The sequence below is a fragment of the Polyodon spathula genome, chromosome 24 (assembly GCF_017654505.1).
Source record: "Polyodon spathula isolate WHYD16114869_AA chromosome 24, ASM1765450v1, whole genome shotgun sequence".
Classification (NCBI taxonomy): Eukaryota; Metazoa; Chordata; class Actinopteri; order Acipenseriformes; family Polyodontidae; genus Polyodon; species Polyodon spathula.
Window position 1 is genome coordinate 13,231,814 of NC_054557.1, and position 22,424 is coordinate 13,254,237.

Consider the following 22,424-nt stretch of genomic DNA (forward strand, 5'->3'; position numbering starts at 1 on the left):
GAAAATATCTCCAGGTTAGTTTTCCTTTTGTTAGTTACTGAGCTCCTTGTGATAGACAGAACATGCCTGTTAAAACTTGCGTTGTAATTTGTGGATTAGGCGCCGCACCCCGGGGGGAACGTCCTGTTTAAACGGTTTTGTTCTAGTGGCAGGCACACCTTTTTTTTCGTAACCCCACTTTGAAGAAGTCTTTCTATTAGCAGTGGATTTCATTATTTGGCACTAACTACTGTACTTTGCCCCTTGACCCTTTTTTGGACTCTACTTGTGACATGTGATTCTGTAAGAAAAAAAAGTTGTCGCAACATTTTGTAAGCACCATCAGCTTAGGCTAAGCAACCCTGTAGGATACACAATTTGCCAAAGTATGCAGGCAGGCATTAGGATCTGAGCAGTTGGCTTCTACTTTTAAAGATTAAGGGATCAGCTAATTTACACCTAAAATACATTCCTCACGGTGAACCGTTTTCAGACATTTATGTTGCAATTATTAGACTAGTGTTTAAACTGGGTACAAAGAAGAACAACCATGAGCAACTTCTACCCCTGAAAGGCTAATGCTTTATGAAAAGGGGGCCTTCGGAAACACCAATAAATGAGGAAGTCAAGTGGCGGAATTGTTCAGGGGCTTGTCAGCTGTTTTTCTGAAATATGAATATAAGTGAATGTTAATCATTTTATTGTCAGTTGTTGTTGTAATAGTATTGCTAAAATTCTAATTAACCTTTCCAAAATCCAGTTTTGGTTTTTTAAATGTGTTTTTTAGTTTTGTATTAAAGTGTGAACACTTTCTGAAACGGACTTCTAGCTTTTAAAGATAAATCCCTTGCTCCTTTTTTAAAAAAAAAAAAAAAGAAAGCTCTCTGAGTAAACGGCACACCTTTCAGTCCAGGCACAAGGTACAACATGTTAGCAGGGCTGTTCACAGAGTGGTATTAAGGGATAAAAACACATCCAGCAGCACTCCCGAGTGAGAGCCTGAGCCCAGCAGTGAATCGCTGCATTGATTGAATGCATTACTCAGGCAGCTGGAGCACAGAGGTACACTCTCTCCAGACTGCAGTTGGAGTGCCTCGAGCCTTTCTGATTCCTTTTGATCACGTCTCTGTGAAAGATGAGTGTCATGCCCTCTTCCAGCCAGCTGTGTGGGGGGACTGCCCTGTGACTCTGGGGAGCATGCTCAAACACACCACGCTGAGGGGAGAGGCTGTACCAGAGGTGAGAAGCAGACGCAGCCTCTCCCAGCACGGGAGAGCACTGAGTGGGAGGATCTCATTCCACTCCCCTGTGCACAGTTTGAACACAGCGCACATCTTGAGTAGTTTAGGTCCAGGGGAGAGTAAAAGAGGGGTGTGTTTGTGTGTGACTGGCTGACAGACTGTGTGACTGTGATGGTTCTTCTTCAGCTTTAGTACTTGTACAGGCAGGAGAGCTGGAAGCATTGCTTTGGTAGAACTCTTAGGGAATGGCAAACTGTGTGGTTTCCCTGGAAACATCGGTTTAATGAAAATGTCTGAGGTAAGAAAGCTACTTTGTCTATAGTTATTTTTTTATTTAATGTTTTGTTAATATACAGTAGTAGCAAGTTGTTTATTTATTTTTTTTATAAATTGCTTTTGGCTTTTTTTTTTTCTTTTTAAACCACTATTTAATTATATCAGCACTTCAGGGTGCCAGTGATTGCAGGCGTATTTGTGTAATGTGTTTCAGTGAAGTGTGTGTTTACTGTGCAGTGTGTTTGTGTGGCATGGTTGTAAGCATGCTTTGTGCTTTTAAGGTATTTCCTATAAATATGAGTCCAGCCCTGAAACATGTACACACACATACTATTTCTGAGTGTCCCTGCATGTCACAGACAGCTAATGGGCAACTCCCCTGAATGAACAAGAAAAGTTTGAGAAAGCAGAATCTTTAAACAAATTATACTATTGTGTGCACATAGTGTGTTATTTTTGTTGCTGTTTACTGTTTTCCTATTTACAGTTCCAGTATTATAAATAAATAACAATAAAATATTTTTTTATTGTTATTTATTTATTTATTTTAATAGGACTGCTTAGAGATATTTACTGTTTCCGTTTCCCTAATCTGTAGCTAACATCGGTTTTAAGTTGTGACTGTAGTTTCCAGAGCCATGGTGTAACTATCAAGAAGGTTCTTGTGCACTTGATTTGGGCACCTCTCAGTTGTTTAATTTTGGAATGTATAATTTACACTGAAGGGATCTTTTACAGGAAGAGTAAGGCTGTAGTTGGCTCCAGTTTGTATTCGTGTCTCTGAGTGGTAAGACAGGGGCTTTGCTCGGAGAGGTATTTTTGTGTTTGATGTCCCCAGAGTAGAAAACAGATCTGTAGTTTCTAGCTGGGATGTTTCATTAATGGAATAGTTTTACTGCTGGCGTGCTTATCTCCAGTTCTCTTCCTTGTGTTTTTTTTTTTTTTTTTTGTGTCAATTTTCAGTTTGCTTTTTGACTTTGAATGTCACAGTTGTGTCTTCTGAATACGATCAACACCATGTGAAACAAAGGCTAACGACAAAGCCCAAAGGATCAACTTTAGAGAAACATCACAGTCAATCTGTGACATTCTGGGGGCCAGTTTCACAAAGTTCTGCCAGCTCTTAGCAAGCTATCTTATTTCTACCTGTTTCAAAAAACAATCTTTTTAAGATAGAACGATAAAGTTTAGTAGAAATCTGCACAGCAAGTCTATATGATTAAAGGATGCATGTGTTTTGTTTTTTTTCTTTTTGGATTTAGCAGACTGCTAGTCAACTGCATTGTGAAACTAGCCCCTGCTGTTTTTCAGAATTAGGTAACTGAATGATTGATGCTAATCCTATTTTATTTATTTTTAATATCTAGATTTATTTTCCTCTTTGTGTGTTTTTACCCTATTCATTTAACATATACTGGAATTATATATAGTTCTCAAAACTTTTCCCCCGGTTTGTGCATACATTTAGTTTATTTTGGTGTCCCTCCAAACACTAACTTCAAATTTTTCTTATTCAGTAAAATGCATTTAGATCTGTCCTAAGAGACTTTGTAATTCCTCACTCATCCCTGTAAAATCTGTACAGAAAACACTGTTACTGGGTTTTTAGTGAAATCATCTTATATACGATTTTTTTTTTATTATTTTAAAGTCTTCATTTTAGTTATGTGACATAATTTCTAGCATAGAATGAAGAAGAAAGTCACTGTAGCAAATCTAAAATAAGGTGGCGTATTTCATCTTTGCAATAAATCTTTTAACTGGTTTTAGTGCGGTGTGTACGGTTTTCTGTTTTCATTCTTCTGGTTAACTACCTAGCTCCTTGAAGCGTGAGACATGATCGTTGGGCTTGTCTTCCTGTGTGCTAACTCTGTGTTATGTAGCACAGGCCCTTGGGCATGTTGTGCTGCTTCGTGTTCCTGCAGCCTACCAGCGTAGTCAGCTTCATTAGTTTCATGATTGTACATCAGTGCCTGGCTGGGGCTACAAGCCCCTTCCAGCTACTCTCTGAGCATGATCTGCTCTGCTTTGGTTTGGATAAGCTTGCAAAGGATTTGTCAGCCAGATGTGACAAGATTGTCAAGAGGCAAGCAAAGAGGGAGATCTGATATTAATCAGCGCATAGCTGGGAGCCAAACTTTTTCAAATGCAGTGTACTAACATGTTCTTCTCATTTACTGCTTTTCTTTGTGGCCACAAAGCTGCCACTGTCTTGCTGTAGACCGTGGGACTGGAAGCCTGAAAGCCTTACTTGTCTAGAGCGAATTTATTATCTCATGGCGACTCAGGTAACTATAGCATTACTTTTGTTTTGATTTAAAAAGTCTAATATTTGTATAAAGTATATCGAGATGACAAAATGTTGTTTTTAAGCACCTGTTGGTTTATGGTATTGAGCTGCATTCAAGAGGGGAGATCTGATACACGGGGACAATGAAAACACAAGTGTCGGGTTTTCAAAGGAAGTCACTGTCCAGACGTATCTTTAGATGGTGAGCCTTCTACTGTGCTAGTGTTTGTTTTTTCTTGTATTGTAGTTTAATCTTCAGTTTGAAAGTTTACTCTGAGATTGTTGATGAAAAAAATACTTTGTACTTTAGCATCATTGTGAATTTTAACACCTATATTCTTTCAGTGATATTCAACAAAAGCAAGCTTGCTTTGACGGAAAATAACAGCACACTATGTTACTGAAGTATATTGAGAGAGAAGAATACGGCAGAGAACCCAGACTAGTTATGATGTTTTCTAATGATAAGGTACCAGATCAATTAAAAGGAAGCACAGTCGTTTTCCAGGCATTTTTTTTTAAATTATTATTTATTAACCCGTAGAGAAAACAATTGGATATTTTGTTATGGATACATCACGATGAGTAATAAAAACTATATCATTATAATCAAAGCTGTTTCTTAATGAGTGTATGAGTAGCAATAAAATGTGCTCTACAATCATTTACTTATGAAGAAATGTCTCTGGGATATTTGAGCTTGAGTTTTTAAATTGTGGTAACCCTTTATCGTTTTGCTATGGTAGGTGCTTTCTGTGTCAGGGATGGGCTGTGCGTATATTAAACGACTCCTGAAGAAATCACATTTAGATGAAGATGGTGATGATGATGATGATGATGATAATAATAATAATGATACATACTTTGTCAGTCAAGGTTTGTGAAGTTAGATTCAATTAAAATATTTTGAAATTTATAAGACAGCTGGACATTTAGAATCTCTTAACTCTCTTCAGTGCAGCTGGTGTAGCATAGAAAATTTGACAAAAAAAAAAAAATCTATAGAAATTCACTATCCTAATCCTTGAGTCAAATCCCACTGATGGTTTGATTTGTGTTTATAGCTGTCATCGACTATCAGTTCAAGTTTTGTAAAGTATGTACAGTAAATGCCTTTAGAAGCATGAGAAAATATTTTGCACCAGGAAATTTTTAATCCCTAATCCATAAATTTTTACAATATCTGGCATGAGGCTTTTTTTTTTTTTCCTTGGTAATCGCACAGGGGTTGTTCTCTAGTACCATATGTTTATTACCAGGACGTGTCATTTAATTAGAAAAATATGTGTGTAAAGTTCCAGATGCTGTTGCACTTTTTCAGCTTGTGATGCTTTTGTGTTGAAAGGAGGTTTAAGGCTGAGTGTGAAAGCAGTTGTCTCCGATTCCTGTTTCATAAAACCATGTTTCGTTTAGCCTTCATGGTTCCGTACACATTGTAATGCTTAAGCTGCAAAGTGTTTTTAGTTCAGGACATAATTAGTAACACCTGCTGCTAGTTAGCCGAGCAGCCATCTTTTAAAGCGTTTACAGCAGACTGAATTTGATTGCGATGAATTTGTAGTTGTGGGGCACCGGGTCCTGTAAAGTACTGCTTTGTTTGTTCTGAAAACGCCTCATAGGTGTGTATAGTTGAGACATGGTTTGGTAATTGTGTGTGTTTTTATAAGCTTCAAAGATTAGGGGCATTTGTCTGTAATGAGCTGTTTGTGTCCCTTATCAGCAGGCTTTATTCATAAGTGTGCATCATTTGACCACAGTTATGACTGTTGGATTAGTAAGTAGCTGCCTCTCCCACACTCGTCCTAGTTGCACAGCACACAGAGATCTCTATCGTCCTTGTGTGTCGTGTATGGTATCCCCCATGTAGTTATTGTGTACCCAGTAACAGTAACTGAATAGCCAAGTATTGCACACCAGACGCTTATTATAATTTTCCAATCTGTTTTTTATTTATTTATTTTTTTAACTTTTGGAGACAGATTCATAAAGCTTTTTACTCCAATACTGTTTTATCAGAATAAAAAAATATGATTGGCAGTGTTTAATTTAGAAGCTTGATTTAGTCTTGATTTTCAAATTTTAGTTGTATTTTCTGTCAGTTTATTTGACGGTTAGTCAAAGCTTCACTGTATTCAGTTTGTTTGGGTCCATAAAGTAAGATTTTATATACAGTGTGTCGGTGGCACTAGAACAGTTTTTAAAGTGGGGGTGCTGAAAGCCATTGAACAAAACTGTAACCCTGGTATATGATGGAAACCATGCAAAGCCAGGGGGTGCACCCCCAGCACCCCTAGTTCCAGCGCCCCTGCAGTGTGCTCTACTTAAGCTTGTTTTTATTAGTCTGGTCTAAAGCTAACCATCGACTGGGTTCTTTTTTGTGGCTTTGATGCCAAGTGACATGAGATTGAGGCTTTCAACCTCGTCTTTTGTGGCACCAGGCAGACAGCACATGATCACAAACTAACCTTGTAGTTCTGCACAATTTTGCACAATTGACAGCCGAAGTTCAAACAGCAGACCTGGAATGGAAACACATGGGGTATGAAGTACCCTTTTGTTCTTGCTGCTAAAGGAAGTGCATGGTCCTCTTGTAAGCAAAGTCTTTCTTTCTTTCTTTCTCTCTCTCTCTCACTCTCGATCTCACTCTGGTCCAGGCTTCACCTTGTCGATTGGATACAGGGCTTCCTACTATATGCAGTCAATTACCTGCCACAATGTATGTTACCTCTTTTTAGTACTCTGAAAAACATTGAAGCAGACCAGCTGCTATGGCACCAGCAAAGTAAAAGAACAGCAATCGGTCAGGTTTGCAGGTTCATTAAAAAAAAAAAAAAAACCTTCAAATAGAGAGAGACAGGTCCAGGTTCACAAGATATCTTTCCTGAACCCAACATTTTTCTGCTTGTGATTTTATTTTATTTTTTTTCTACTAAAATGCTGAGAAACTGAGATTAAACAAGTCTGCCGTCCCCTAGGATTGCTTTTAAATGTCGATGTCGCTAACCTTATTAGCTGAATAACACTACAAACAACAAGGTCATACTTATTTTTGTCGTTTTATGCAGTGTTAATAATTGCTGATTTATTGGGTTATTTGGTAGTTTTTAAGGCAGATATAAAGATATGAGCCATAATCAAAATGTATATAATAATAATAATAATAATAATAATAATAATAATAATAATAATAGCAATTTAAAGTAGACATATTTATTGTTTTTTTCCAGTATTTTATTTTTTTTATATATATATCTTCAGGCAAAACTAAATCTGTATCAAAAGTAAACGGATGTTATTATAAATAACGTATTTATGAAAGAAAAGAATGAAATTGTTTTGCTAGGTTTTTGGGGGTTTTTTTTCGCAGTATGTTTTCTTAGTTATTAGAAAGGAGGGTGTTTTCCAGAGTCCCATTAGATGCTCATGTCTGGTAGATGACTTGCACAGGAAGCGTTTCCCTCCTACAGATGCATGCTGCTCCTCTCTGAAACTCCTCCAGCCTGATTAATCACACACACACACACACACACACACACACACACACACACACACACACACACACACACACACACACACACCTCAGCTGTATGACAGTAGCTTACTTTTAAACATAGTTAAGGTGTATTTTCAATGGGACAAATAGCTCTAGAGTGTAGTGAGGCTGTATTGAGAGTGGACATGGAATTTCAATGTGCAGATACAGCGATGTTGTGTTTTCTACTACAGTGCACAATACATGCAATAAAACGAATGCAGTTCTAAAATAAAAGTATTTATGTCTTTACCATATTCTTGTATTTTAATCATATTGTAGTCTTAGATCTTATTATATAAATAGCAAGTGTACTGGACTGTGTTACTTTTCTGTCTACACAGCTCAAGAAGCTGTTATACCTCTTTTCAAACATATATATTTGTTACATGCAGGGGTAGAGATTCTAATCTATACTTTAAAACCTCCTGATTCCTGGGTTAGAGATGTTGCCTCGCTGGCAGTATGGAAGGGTGGACTTGAAGGGACTGTCCTGGAACAGCAGGTATTTCTAACTGAGCCTGTCCAGAAATACATACTGTAGCTCTACTAGCTGTGGAAAGAGGTGATCATCTAACCATTGACGATACTGCTGCATTCAAGGTGAAAATGATCCATACATGTGAATATCTCAAAACACAAATTCCTTGCAAAAATCAATGTGCAGGCTCTGCGGACAGCGGATATGTTGTGTGTGCATGTAGTTTTTATTATTTTTTTTATATTTATTTATTTATTTATTTTATGTAGCTTAAATAAAACGAAAACCATTTTTTTTCTGCTAACATCCTTAATAGTTTCAGTGTTATTTGTTCTCACTAATGGTTAAGGTAAATTAGTCTGTTTGGATTCTCTCTGCGAGGTTTTGTAGGGAAACCAGCCTTGAACCAAACATAAGGAAAATCTAGACTCCTCAGAGAGAGATGAATACCCCTTCAGACATCTGCTTTAGATTTATTTGGCTGTGCAATACAATACCCAAGAGCTGAGTGACAACATTAACAGGAAAAAAACAGTTTCCATTGATTTTGTGTGTGGGGGTGGGGGTTCCCATTGATACATTTTGCTGTAATTTTTATAGGCTTTTATACCGCAGCTAGACAAACTGTGAAAATGCATTGCCGTATGTAGCTCTCGCAAATTAAACGCGTAAAAGCAACGTTTACTTGAGTTCATGGAAAGGGTATTAATTGTGTGCCTTCTCTCTCAGTCGATAAGTCTGGAGAATTCACAATGTAACAGTTCTACTTGCACCATGGTACTGTTTGGATTATTGCAGACGCATTCTTTTCTCAGTAGCTGTTAATTTAAATGTCTGTTTCTTAACCCCTCCACCCTGGTCATTACCGCAAAGAATACCTGCAACCAGACTTGTTTAATTCAATCAGTCACCATCCGTCAATGAACAAACCTTTCGCTGAAGGGAAAAACAATCTGCCTGCAACAATAGCAGGATTTGGTCCAAGCACTAAGTGTGCTGTGTTTGGCAAAGTGTCAGAATCTCCATGCTGTGCAGATTCATTGAGAAACTTCTCAGGGACCCGACTGCTTCGTTTTGGTGAATCACTGATTTTATTATTACTACTCAAGAAACGTGAAAATGCTGTATTGTAAAATGATCTGGCATGGTTTAAATACTGCCACCCTTAAAGTTGCAAATCCAGTATCTCTTTCCACTGTGTTTATTATTATTATTATTTAGTAATTTAGCGGATGCTTTTATACAAACTGACTTACAGAGGATAGCTGCTGCAGAGTCGTTGCAGTAGGACCTTGGTTTGACGTCTCATCCGAAGGACGGAGCACAAGGACTTGCTCAGGGTCACACACAGTGGGTCAGTGTCTGATCTGGGATTGAACCTGGAACCTCCTGGTAACAAGGACCCTTTCTTTAACCACTGGACCACCAGGCCTCCTTATTGCATTTAGTGATGATGATAAAGGGGTCTATAAAGCATGCCCGGGTAGCAGCACGGCCAAGATTAATATAGTGTTAAGAGACAGACACTGACAATGTTTAGATCATTAAGAAAGAACCCCGTTTTAACAAAACAACACAAAAAGTAGACCAGTTAAGAACCAAAAATATGACCACATGTCAAACAAATCCCAACATAGGGAACTGTTTGCCAACAACCCAGTTATGAAATACCTGTATGATTTGCATTTCTGTTATTATTGAGGCTGTTCTGTTTACGTATGCACTCCAAAAGACATCTTCACATATATATATATATATATATATATATATATATATATATATATATATATATATATATATGCATACACACCTAATTAAAAGGAAAGGCACATTCAGTAAGCAGTGGCACTGCTGATATCTGTCCACTGGAAGTGATTGAGATGTACATTACAGGCTACAGCAGAGGAGCTCTATTTGGGTAATGGGGTTACATTTACTGGACCGTGCTTGTTTTGTGTGTGATGATTATGGGATTTAGCTGCTTTTAAGACTCAAGGTTTTGCACATCACATCTTTTAAATGAAAATCAGGTGCCTTGCTGTTACTGGAAAATCAGTATTAAAGCAGAAGTCATGTTTCATTAGTAAACTCCCAGTGCCCGCTTTGCCAAGGCTGTACGCAAGTATTCTAAAGTATTCAGAGCCTGCATTATTTATTACTGAAATGTGGAAAACCCCGAAGGCTGCTGCGATTACCGACACCCGTTTAATACGTATCCCAATCCTTTTGTAAATAATGTGTCCAACCTATTTGTTTTCAAAAGTCAAAGGGACTGCATATATTAAATATATGTATATATGTATGTATGTATGTATGTATGCAATTCACTTTTATAAATTGTTTGTCTAAATAATGCAAGTCAATAACCAAAATATTTCTAAAAATGCCTTAGTTTTTTATTACTTACAGCTTGATAGAAATGCTCTTTTTTTTCCAGGGTTTTAAATTAATTGGACATCATATGGATTTCATAAGTAAATCGGAGCAGTTTTTTTTCCTAGTTGGCAAGGCACCATGATACTGTGTGTAGTTTTAGGTTCACTCTGTGTAGGGCATGTCTGAAGCATGTTTCAAAGCACTTTTGATGAGACTTAAATAAATGAATCAGACATAGCACAAGATCGCTCAACATCAGTCTGATGACATTGTAGTGTAATATATTTTGCTGTGTGCCGATGCAGTGGAGAGACATTGGCTCAAGCCTCCATAAGGCTGCGGAGTTGTGTTTTGTAAGGCTGTGGAATTGTGAGGTTCCACGTGGCTGTAGCATACCGAGCAGTGTATTACTGTCTTGCGTTGCTGTTTGTGGAGACGGTGCTAGCTGAATCAATAACATGACCCCTGATAGCAGTGCAATGTGTCAGTGTTTAATCACCGCAATGCAGTCGGCACATTGTGTCAGGGACCTGCATTGCTTGGGGTCCTTCTCAATGAACTTGATCATCTACTGTGAGATTTCTACAGTAAAGCTCAGTGGGGTTTGTTAGCCTGGGGTGGTGTGGTATAGTACTAAAGGTCTCAAATAATAGGTATCATAAAGACAGAAGATCTCAGGGAACTTTTTTTCCTTCCCCCCCCCCCCCCCCCCCCCCCCAATACAGAAAGCTACCTCTTGGTCCAGGAAAGATTTTTAATATTTCATCTGGAATCTGGATCATTGTGCACTTCCATCATCAATCATTGACGATTCTATGAAGCCAAAAAAAAAAAAAAAAATGATCCATATTCGTTCTCAGAGGAATTGTCAGTCATCTCCTTGTCTTCTTTCTCCACGAGATGTAAACAACCCGTTCCTCTTGATGTGCCTGGCCCTGGTAACACCTCCCTACATTCCAGCAGATCACATACTGTGCTGTCTCCTTGAACCAAGTCAGCAAAACAGATCTGACCCCTGACTGTGCTGCACTTTGCCACCGGTGCTGCCTGAGGTCCTCCTGTCACTCCCTTCTTCAGGACCATCCAAGCAGACCTTCTCCGGGAAAGAAGATTTCTTACTGAGTTGAAAGGAAAAGCGATACAACACAAGCTAAAAGCGAAACGTTGTAATCAAATCTCTTTGAAGTTTCTATAATTTATCAATAAACTACACAGTGCTTATTTGTTATTTTTAGCTGTAAATTCAACGGTGCAGACAATTTATTAGTTAAGTGAAAAGGCGTTGTAATTTTAGTTTTTTTATAGTCATTTTTTAAAATGAATTTGAAAGTAAATAAACAAGTTTAACGGAGCGTTTGGCAGTTGCTAGATCTTGTAGAATGTCTTAACGATGTATTTATACAGGTAAAAGCAGTACGGGACATATTCAGGCTGTAATGTTACAGTGATGATCCTCCATGGGAGGCAAGCTTGTAAAGCAGGAGATTCCTTTCTCACATTGACAAGGTCTTTGCTGTTAGAGCAATTCCTGACATCATTTTATAGAACTGAAAAGCAATTGGAGTTTCCTTACTGCAGCGAGAAGCCGCGCTAGCAAGGCCCTTGCCCTTGAGTCAGATTTTTAGTACTGGAGGATGTAGTTATCTTGGCAAAATTGGATGGTAAAGATACGTGATCAGATGTTGGTTGGGATCACAGATGCCTGTTGCCATAATGGAAGCCTTTCCTGTGTTCAATAATATGCCTGTCCCCAGTGCCTAGGGCTCCAATTTCTTCACCTGCCAAACCCAGCAAAATCTTCTTAGACAAAGGTTTCGAACTCTGTGTCAAGCAGTGCCCAGCCCTTTATTAACAGTGAGGCCTACCAGTATTGCAGAATTATGCAGAGTCGTGAGATTTACAATATGCATCTGTGCTATTCATAGCATTGTGGATATGGTTCATGTTTTCCTTTCAGATCATTTGACTAATTGCTTTACTCTTAAAGTCATTATTTTGAGGTACCTTGAGATGCATTTTTTTTTAACTTCTCTATCATTGAAAAACCGCCGGTGACGGAACGGAAGCTCCCTGTTGTAACTGTAACGTGTCGATTCATCATGTCCAACACTTTATAGGCTGACAGATGTGAGAAAGGATGCAATACTTCTGCCAAGCGCCTTTCTTCTGTTCAGCTCTGAAGCATTATTCTGGGAGAGCCCTGATGCGTCCCAGTATACTTTATTATTCATCACTTCAGGTTTTTAAAATCTTGTTCAGTCTGTCATTTTAAGGTCTGCAAGCAAATGAAATGTTCAGATATTGCTTTATCACCGATGCAGACAATAAAAAAATTACACTGCAAATGATGGTTAAAGGCGTGGTTTTAGAAACCTATAAATGCACAGATCCATGTTCGCTTTGCCTGGCCTTTAAACTTTAATGAATAAAATGTTGCATCTCAAACTTAAAACATTTTCTTTTTTTTTTTGGTTTTGTTTTAAACAGGCTATCTGCTGCACCCTGGTAAACTGCAACTGCGAATGCTTTAAACCAGGAAAGATTAAAATAAGGCAATGTGAACAGTGCCAGCATGGATGGGTAGCACACGGTATGTGTTTTGCACTTTTGCTGCACCCTTATTTTTCCAATCTGATGCATACTTTGTGCATGTGTTATCCTGCATTTTTTTTTTTTTTTTTTTTCCTAGCTTTAAGCAAGCTTAAAGTGCATCACCCTTATCAAGGCAGTCAGGTGGAGATAGTCCAGTCGAACGTGGTCTTCGATATCAGCAGCCTGATGCTATACGGAACCCAAGCTATTCCAGTCCGACTTAAAATTCTCCTTGACCGCCTCTTCAGTGTATTGAAACAGGAGGAGGTCGTCCAGATCCTCAATGCTTTGGACTGGACCCTACAGGATTACATTCGAGGATATGTCCTTCAGGTAACTAAACCTCATGCCACATATACTATAACAATGCATTTCTCAATGAGACACCCCTATTTTCTTATCTTCCTATCTCAGGGTTATTTGACACCAAGTATTATTGATATGGAGGTGCAGTGGTAGCTTCTCCCCCTACCACAACCAGTACAGACACCTAGGAAAACAATAGTAACTGCTGTAAGCTGAGCAAAACTTGGGATGAACACAGGTCCCAAACACAATGTCTAATCTGGGATCGGGTGCAAAATCCAAAGGTTTTTATAAGACAGCTGTCTTGAGCCATCATGCAGGCTATTAGGATAACATGAAATGCTCGTGACCTTGCGTTTAACTCACCTTCGTCCCTCCTTATAGGAAAATCTCAACGGGCCGTTAAGTACATGCTGTGTGATGAAATATTTATCATAGCTGTAGCACAAAGTTATCCGAAACCAGAGTTTCAAAACCCTTCAACACTTCTCTGTGTGTGTACAGCTGTGCTGGGGAAGCCAGCCTATATATCACTCTATGATCTGCCTCTGATCTGAGATGCTGTATTTCAGAGATAATTGGACTCACAGTGAATGAATCTACATGATTTAAATGAGGAAAAAAAATGAAGCTATATATATATATATATATATATATATATATATATGTGTGTGTGTGTGTGTGTGTGTGTGTGTGTGTGTATATATATATATATATATATACACATACACACACACACACACACACACACACACACACACACACACACACACACACACACACATACTGTGGTACACCAATTACATCTTTTTCTTACAAAAAGAATGTTTTTTCTATTTTTTATTCTATTTAAATAAAGATCAATTGAATATGTTAAAGCAAGCAGAATCTGTTTGGAGTTACAACATATCATTTTTATTAATTTAATTTCAAAGATGTGATGTGAGCTAACCTTTGGCCCCGTTGTTATATTTTTATTATATCCATAGGCAATTATGCATTATGGTGGCTCTATGAAATAATATATATATATATATATATTATATTTATTTTTAGGATGCCACAGGAAAAGTACTGGATCGCTGGGCCATTATGACCTATGAAGAGGAGGTGGCTACATTGCAACAATTTCTTCGTTTTGGAGAGACCAAGTCAATAGTGGAGCTCATGGTCATCCAAGATAAGGAAGGACAAGCAATAGCTGTGTCAAACTCCAGAACTGATTCAGACATTCGGGCATTTATAGAAAGCAATTCCCACAGAAGCCCTAGCCTTTCTGCTAACATTGAAAAAGTCACCTCTAGCAACGTTCACCACTTTGAAAACTTTATAAACAATATGGCCTTCATGCTGCCGTTTCAGTTTCTCAGCCCTGTCCCAGCAGCTCCTGTGATCGGCTCCTCGACAGATACTTTCCTTCTCGAGCTGGGTCAGAGACAAAGCCACAAAACCAAGCAAGAGGTTCAGATTCCTGCGACTGAGAGCAGCCTCTTGGGTTCCAGTTCTGCTTCGGTTGCATCAGACAATGAAAGAAACTGCAACTCCTACCAAGAAACTGCCACCAAAGTGGAAGCAGAGGAATTCCCTGGCAGCGATGAATGTTCCGAGGCTCCTTCGACTCCGTGCAATGCTTCTGTCAGTTCCGAGGTGGCGCAGATGTCCCCGGAGACCAGCATGCGATCTCCTGACAAAAACAATGGCAGCGGGCCAAGGAAGGGACGGGTTTACTGCAGCGCCTGTGGAAAGACCTTCTACGATAAAGGAACGCTCAAGATCCACTACAACGCTGTTCACCTCAAGATCAAACACAAGTGCACAATACAGGGCTGCAACATGGTGTTCAGCTCCCTGCGTAGCCGCAACCGGCACAGCGCCAACCCCAACCCCAGACTCCACATGCCGATGAATAGAAACCACCGGGACAAAGACATGAGAGGCCACTCATCTGCAGACGTCACACCTGACGTTGAAAGAAAGCTTGATTTCAGTGCCAGTGTGCCGACAGACGGCAGGTCTGTTTCTAGCTATATACAAAGCAGCTTCCCCAACGTTGGGCAGAGTGGGATACTGTTTCCAAACCTGAAGACCGTCCAGCCTGTACTGCCTTTTTATCGCAGTCTAGTCACACCAGGCGAGCTTGCCAACACCCCAGATACCCTGCCTTCGTTACCTCTGATTTCTTCATCTCTTCCAGAGCAGCCTGTGGCAGAACTGTCCTCTGATCCCGTACCAAAGAAAAAATCTCGCAAATCCAGCATGCCTATTAAGATAGAGAAAGAATCTGTTGAGAGTGTCGGCGAGCTCGGCGAAGACGATAGCTCGGGGGACGACATTCCCCTGCAGATAAGAGGCAAAGGTGAATCCGCAAGCGAAAGGTTTGAGAAACAAACTGCCCACCAAGAGAACAGCAGTGTCATTCAGTCAACAGACAGAGACATTTCTACAGCTTCACTCCACAGCCACGTAGACCCAAAATCAAATCAGGATTCAAATATCGCTGAAGAGAGAGAAGATCAATTGTACCACTTGGGAAATGGGGTTAAATGTGTGCTGGAAGGAACTGTAATCTCGTGTGCCCCTGAAAAAAACCAAAAGGAAAGTAACGATCTTCTTAAACCAGTACACATGTCTACTGTGGAAAGCTGTGCAAAAAAGGAGCCAGAAATTCATCCATGTGACGTCGATTATGTGGAAAATGAGCATGGAGTACAAAACGGGGGGTTCTTCCAAATTTTAACTGCTAATAAAGAAACGGCAGTAAGTGCCACAGACTCCGCAGTCATGCCTTTCATGGCACCGCATTTGCTTTGCTCAAACAAAGAAGAAGCCCTTCATCACTGTGAGATCTGCAATAAGACATTCAAAAACCCCTACAGTGTGAAAATGCATTACAGGAATGTGCATCTGAAAGAAATGCACATGTGCACTGTCGAGGGCTGCAATGCAGCCTTTCCCTCGAGAAGAAGCAGAGACAGGTAAGGAGTCCAAATAAAAACAACAAAAAAAAAAACCTGTATGTTTCACTGGTGCATGAGTTCTAAACACACCATTACTTAACAATTCATATTAAAAAAAAAAAAAAACTGTTGCGCATCTTCATGATTGCTTATGGATAATAAAAAAAAGTGTATGAGACCATTTTCGTAACTTTCCCATTTTGTAACCTTTAGGCACAGCGCCAACATGAATCTGCACCACAAGCTGTTGACCAAAGACCAATACGGAACCCCAAGCTCACTGTTCCCCACCCCGGCTCCTTGCAGAGACCTAGCTAAAGATTTCTGCCCAGACATACTTTTAAAGGAGCACGTTGCACAGACTTCCGTGATCTTTAAAGGAGCGAACAGGATGGGTCTGGTTTTTCCAATGAGTAAGAGCATGGAAAGCTGCTTTTCCCCCCTGGGAGGGAGCCCCATGGAGGAGGGGGCTGTTCTGGATCTGAGCACCACTTCCATCCTCAAATCAGGAAGCAGCACCCACTCCTCCTGGGACTCTGACGGGGGGAGCGAGGACGGCATCCCCGTGGAGGACAGCGATGAAAGCTGCGAAGGGTTAAGTCTGACGCCCAAAGAGGAGCTGCATCAAAACCTGGCTTTGATTGAGAGAACCAGTGACTGCTTTACACACCACTTGCCAGCTGGCGCTCCAATAACTTGCCATATCTGCCAGAAGGTGTACAGCAACAAAGGAACATTCAGGGCTCACTACAAAACTGTGCACCTCCGTCAGCTGCACAAGTGTAAAGTTCCTGACTGCAACACTATGTTCTCATCAGTACGAAGTCGAAACAGACACAGCCAGAACCCTAATTTACATAGGAACATGAGTAGCGGCACAACCAACGAGCAGCTGTAAGCATGTGGTATGTGTATTTAAATACCCCATCAAAAATCTGGATTCAAGTATTTTAAACTAAAATAACACACACATTTATTATTATTATTATTATTATTATTATTATTATTATTATTATTATTATTATTATTATATTTTTTTATTTATTCATGCAAGCCGCTAATAAAATGTTCAGTAATGTGGGATCAATTTCAGTCCTGCTAACGGCAAAGCCATTATGCCTCGTGGGCAGGTGCTATAATTATTTGGGATTAGATGTTTATCTTGATTAGAATATACATAAGTGCTGTATATTATGGTGCTTGCACAACCACTTTTTGTTTTAGTTTCTCCTGAATTATTTTTTTTTATTTCTTTTGTTTTGTTTTACGCGTTCTAACACAACTTTAACCCAGTCATTGCATGAGTAGAGAACAATGAAAAATGCACTTTGATAAATTCAGCTGATTATGACACACAAAAAAAGGAAAAATAAGAGACTGAATTTGTACAGTGTATCCTACTCCTGTAGTCCGTGACTGCATTCATATGTATCAGCGATATGGCACTGGGTGTAGAATTTTATATAGAGATTTAAAAAAGATAAACACTGACACCCTTATAAAAGTTTACCATAGTAAAGTGTAATAGAGCATAGTGAAAGCATGCTAAAGCATAGGTAAGCATTGTAAAGAGTAGCGAGGAATGGTAAAGCATATTAATAAACATGGCAAACTAGGTTAAATTATGGTGAATGCCTAGTATAACTATGGGAACAACCATGGTAAGCTTTTATAAGGGCAGACAGATTTGTACTGTACACCAATGTCCGCCACGTGCAACAGGCCTGCACTTGCTGCTACTAATGGGAAAAAAAGTGAAAAGAAAGAAAAAAAATTACCTTAATCCCTGAAATGACCCGTGTCCTTCACCCATTGTCATCTTCATTTTGCAAAGTAAGAAAGAAGATCCTCTTCATGCAAAGAACTGAAAATCTTAGCTTTGTATCCGAGATCTCATCATGCAAAGAACTGAAAATCTTAGCTTTGTATCCGAGATCTCACCATGCAAACTGAAAATCTTAGCTTTGTATCCGAGATCTCATCATGCAAAGAACTGAAAATCTTAGCTTTGTATCCGAGATCTCATCATGCAAAGAACTGAAAATCTTAGCTTTGTATCCGAGATCTCACCATGCAAAGAACTGAAAATCTTAGCTTTGTATCCGAGATCTCACTGAAAATCATGCAAAGAACTGAAAATCTTAGCTTTGTATCCGAGATCTCACCATGCAAAGAATTGAAAATCTTAGCTTTGTATCCGAGATCTCACGATGCAAACTGAAAATCTTAGCTTTGTGTCCGAGATCTCACTCCCCGTTCTCTTTTCTAAGCACTTATTTGATTATCAAGGCTTGCGTCATGCTGTGTGCAAAGTTTCATTCACCACAAAGCATATAAACATACCATATCTGGCAACCAAAAGCTTTACCTGGAGTGTCTTCTGTTGCTACACATGTTAATAGTAATTGTGCCAAACAGGGTGCTTTACCTGTGTCTGTTTATGTGTTTAGTTTAGCAAACAAGTGTCTAGAGTTTTCTGTGTATCGTTTTGTTTTTTAATAATATGCTGTAGTCTCAGTGCAGCTGTAAATTTGAGGTCTGTTAAGTGGCATTTTTGCTTCTTGATCGTAGGAGACACATGTTTATAGAAAATTGTGTAGCATTCTTGATGAATAAGTTATTGTTTGATATCGTAGGTAATCATTCTCTTGTTATGGTACGAAAGAGGCTAAAGTTGACCAAAGATTTCTATTACTTTTATGAAACCACTAAAAGCTCTATGCGTGAGGAAAGCAGTATTAAATTGCCCTGTTGTGATATTTCAAACATATCCAGTGTGTTTCAAATTGTATCCGTGGCGATAGGAAAGCCAATGTTTGGAAGCCATGTCACAAAATGTGGCTACAATTAACTTGTCAGTCAGACAAGAACCGGGTACTTCAGTGTTCATCAAACTGTATATTTTGTGATCAATCTGTATATTTTGTGATCAATCACATTTCTCTGAAAGAAACCAAATAATCTTGTATTACATTTGTTTTTTGTTTTTTTATATATAATCATTTAATTGATATGTAATAAATGTCTCAACTACACAAGTCTTGTGCTACAGGGAAGTGTATTAGTCTGTATCAAAGGCTGTCCAAAAATATATATTTCTCAGACTGACATTTTATCTTTTAAAGACGTTTTCTAAATTTGTAATGTGACAAGTTGCTTTTTGCATCATTTCATTTTTTTTTTTTTTTTTTTTTTATGATTGTCAAGTTGAAGATTTTGTAGTAAAACAAGAAGAAATGAAAAGCAAAGAAACAGGCAGATGTCAACCCATTTTCTAAATATTGTTGTAGCAGTATTCATCCCTTTTCATTTAAAAAGCCATATTTGGTTTGCATGCTTTTGCTACATTCAGTATTTGTTTGTTTTATACACAAAGGGCACACTGTGTAGAAGAAAGCTGATTTATACAACATGACAAAACAGAGACAAAATAAATGGCTGTAATAAGTGTTTGATACGACTTATCTTTCAGATGTGTTTTTTGTGTGTGTGTGCAGTTGTTTTGTTGTAATAACAAAGGTTATTAATTGTTATTGCCTATAGTTATAGTTGTCACTGCTGATAATTTAAAATGTGGATATGTTTACATTACATATTGCGACTGAGTTTGTATCATGCGTAGCAGTAAGGAAGCATAAACTCCATTCAATGATTATTTAGCAAGCATCTTGATTCATTCATTTTTTAAATAAAACCTTCCCAAGAACACGGAGGCAACATCAACCGCCATGTATCAGTTCAAATCCACTAGGTGCTGTATAGTTTCATTTCAGTGTTCTTTTGTCGGATGTGTACACAGATCTAATACATGGAAGTGATGCTGATGCAGCTGGTAATCATTTTTTTTCTGGCCAGAGGTTTTTGTCGTGCTGGAGCTGTAATGAGTGTGAATGCCTGTGAGCTGTTGATATGAAATCAGATATCATTGACTGCAAACCCATCAGTGAGCACATACAGCCAGGAGAAGCAAACGGATTATCCACGGAGGCTTGAGGACCTAATAAATAAGGGCATTACCAAGCCCTTGTGACAAACAGGGTGCACAGGACTGCCTGCTTGGGAGCAGCAATATCATGTATAAACTTGACCTGTACTAATACCGCCAACAGACAGCTAGATGCAGTGTGTGTGTGTGTGTGTGCGTCCATTCTGAGAATGTGTTTCTATCTGGAATGTAATCAAGCCTATGACTTTCTGTTTGGCTTCATTAATTATTGACTCAGCCCAATAAAATGACTCCCTCTCAGCAGTATGTGCCATGAGGAATCCACTTACAGTTTTATCAGATGTTTCTATGGAAGTGGTTATAGTGTCCTGTCCTCCGGCTGTCTGTTTAATGACAGATACTGCTATCCCTACTAGTGTACAAGTTTTCCATGTATTCATATTTTTTTCATTAAGTGAATTTCTGTGCCATGTAATGGTTGTTTTTTCCCCCCTTCCCAGCCTGAATCATTCTTCCTTGGCTAAGACGCAAGTAAGAAAGTCGGCTATTGGGATCGTTTTAGTCTGCTGTAAATTAGCTTTTATTTTGAGCTGATTAAATGAAAGCTTAATTGGAGGGGTTAGCAGGCCCCATCCACATCAGGCGACACAATTAAAAACCTCCCAGAAGTTGTTACTGTTCGGCCCCTTTTAAACTGTTCTGTGGATCAGAACCTCTACATTGTGCATAGCTGTGGATGCAGAGGACAAAGTGAGCAATCTCTTTAGAACTGGAAACTATTCTCAGATCTTCTTACAGTAACTCTCACACACCCTACAAATTGAGTCTTTTGGGAGAAAGACTTTGCTGCTCTAATGAATTTGATAAACTTGGTTTGACTGACCTCTGGTGGATAAAAAAAAAAAAAGAAAAAAAAAAAAAATTCTGTTACTTTTGAGAGAATGAACAAAAATGCAATCTGACCCTGTTCTATAAATCCAGCGGAGTTCCCTCCTGGCGCTCAGAGGAATGCATCCCAGGCTGATACACTCCCTGTGCAGGCTGCACAGCTCAAACCTGCCAAGATAATGTGTCCCTCACAATAGCTTGTCCTGACAGGACAGAGATCCTCCGTGCAGATGGGGTGAAATACAATATTTTTGTTTGTTTTTTACAGTTATTAAAACGCAGCAGCACCAAACCAGGCAGTAGGACATTACTTAATTACTCTTAAAAGTAATTATTGTAAATTTGGGAACACTGGGTTAAAGAATACCTTATTAGCAGGGTCTCCAGTGGTTTAAATAGTAATAAAACTTGCCATGCTGGGTGAGTCATGCGAGCATGGTTCAAACGTCACCCATACCCTAACCCTAACCCTAACCATAAACCCACAAAGCAAGTTGCAGATCTTGGCACAAACAGCACTGCATGTACTTGCATAGTTAATTTTTCAAAAAAGTGCTTAGTAAAATTAAATCCTCCTTGCCTTCTCTCATTAAGAATTTACTACCAGTATGGGTCTGAATTCATAGAATAGCAGTTCCCTCTGCTGGTGAAACGTGAAACTGCATGCAAGCTGCAGTGCTTTTATCACATGCCATTGTGTTAGCAGGCTTAGCTTGTCATTATGAGTGGTTTCTGGCAAGTGAAGGGGGATTTCCATGGTCTCTGTTTCCTTTCCTTACAGTTTAGTTAATGATCATTGCTGAAAAGTACTAGCTGACTGGCCAGCCGCAGATAAATCTAGAAATGACTGGCCAATAAAGGAAGCTAAGTATAGTACTGTCCAAAAGCCTACAGTGCTATACAGCACTCTAACGTTTGTGGGTGTCGTACATCCACATTGTCTTGAATTCTTTAAACCACTGGGCACCATTTTGTTTTGTACAATTAGGTGCTATGTATTTCTCCACAGTTCATAATTCTGTTCATCATGTTAAAAGACATTGGTCTTGTATCTGTTAGACAAGAGAGAGAGAGAGAGAGAGAGAGAGAGAGAGAGAGAGAGAAACAAATGCTTATACTACCAGCATTACCCCACCTGCTGGTTGCTGTGATTAAATATCCATCTGGTTGGTTCCCATGGCATTCGATAGACTGACAGACTTTTTGCAACTATGGGGAAGGTACACACACAGGGTAATGGAGGTGACAGCGTAGCTCCTTCCAGTATGCATAGTAACCCATCAGAGGTGTCTTTTTTATGACATGTGCTCAAGTTAATCTGCTTTAGACCTCATACCCTTTACATTGCATTCTGGCAAAAACATGGTAACTGGCAGAAAGAATATATCGTAAGATCTTTAAGATTTGATATCTGTTTTTTTTTGTTTTTTTTTTTTTTTTTTTTAAGATATTTCAGCTTCCAGCTGCTCTCTGACTTAGACAAACTGCCAGTTCTGTTAGGAGAGGAGCAGCAGACAGCAGCTAGCTGCCCAGTAGGTAGCTGCCTGCCAGAGAGACAGA

The 22,424-nt window shown here is 39.0% G+C and overlaps 1 protein-coding gene across 3 annotated transcripts; it reads left to right on the top strand.

Moving 5' to 3' along the window:
• Nucleotides 1-1,003: 1,003 nt before the first annotated feature.
• On the top strand, nucleotides 1,004-17,576 carry LOC121298917 (zinc finger protein basonuclin-1-like). 3 transcript variants are annotated; one of them, XM_041226231.1, is made up of 6 exons: nucleotides 1,287-1,518; nucleotides 3,698-3,784; nucleotides 12,663-12,765; nucleotides 12,865-13,100; nucleotides 14,130-16,048; nucleotides 16,244-17,576. In XM_041226231.1, exons 1-6 carry the CDS (start codon nucleotides 1,504-1,506, stop codon nucleotides 16,926-16,928), a joined length of 3,045 nt encoding a protein of 1,014 aa, XP_041082165.1. In that variant the 5' UTR covers nucleotides 1,287-1,503; the 3' UTR covers nucleotides 16,929-17,576. The 3 variants fall into 3 exon arrangements, with proteins under 3 accessions (XP_041082164.1, XP_041082165.1, XP_041082166.1); XM_041226230.1 differs by lacking the exons at nucleotides 1,287-1,518; nucleotides 3,698-3,784 and adding an exon at nucleotides 1,004-1,218; XM_041226232.1 differs by lacking the exon at nucleotides 3,698-3,784 and having other exon boundaries at nucleotides 1,289-1,518.
• The last annotated feature ends 4,848 nt before the right edge of the window (nucleotides 17,577-22,424 follow it).

Bases quoted from the DNA above. Each gene is read 5' to 3' on its own strand.
- LOC121298917 (XM_041226230.1), top strand. From the start codon at position 1,012: ATGCATTACTCAGGCAGCTGGAGCACAGAGGTACACTCTCTCCAGACT. The intron at 12,766-12,864 runs GTATGTGTTTTG...TTTTTTTCCTAG, and splicing joins GCATGGATGGGTAGCACACG to CTTTAAGCAAGCTTAAAGTG. The intron at 13,101-14,129 runs GTAACTAAACCT...ATTTATTTTTAG, and splicing joins TTCGAGGATATGTCCTTCAG to GATGCCACAGGAAAAGTACT.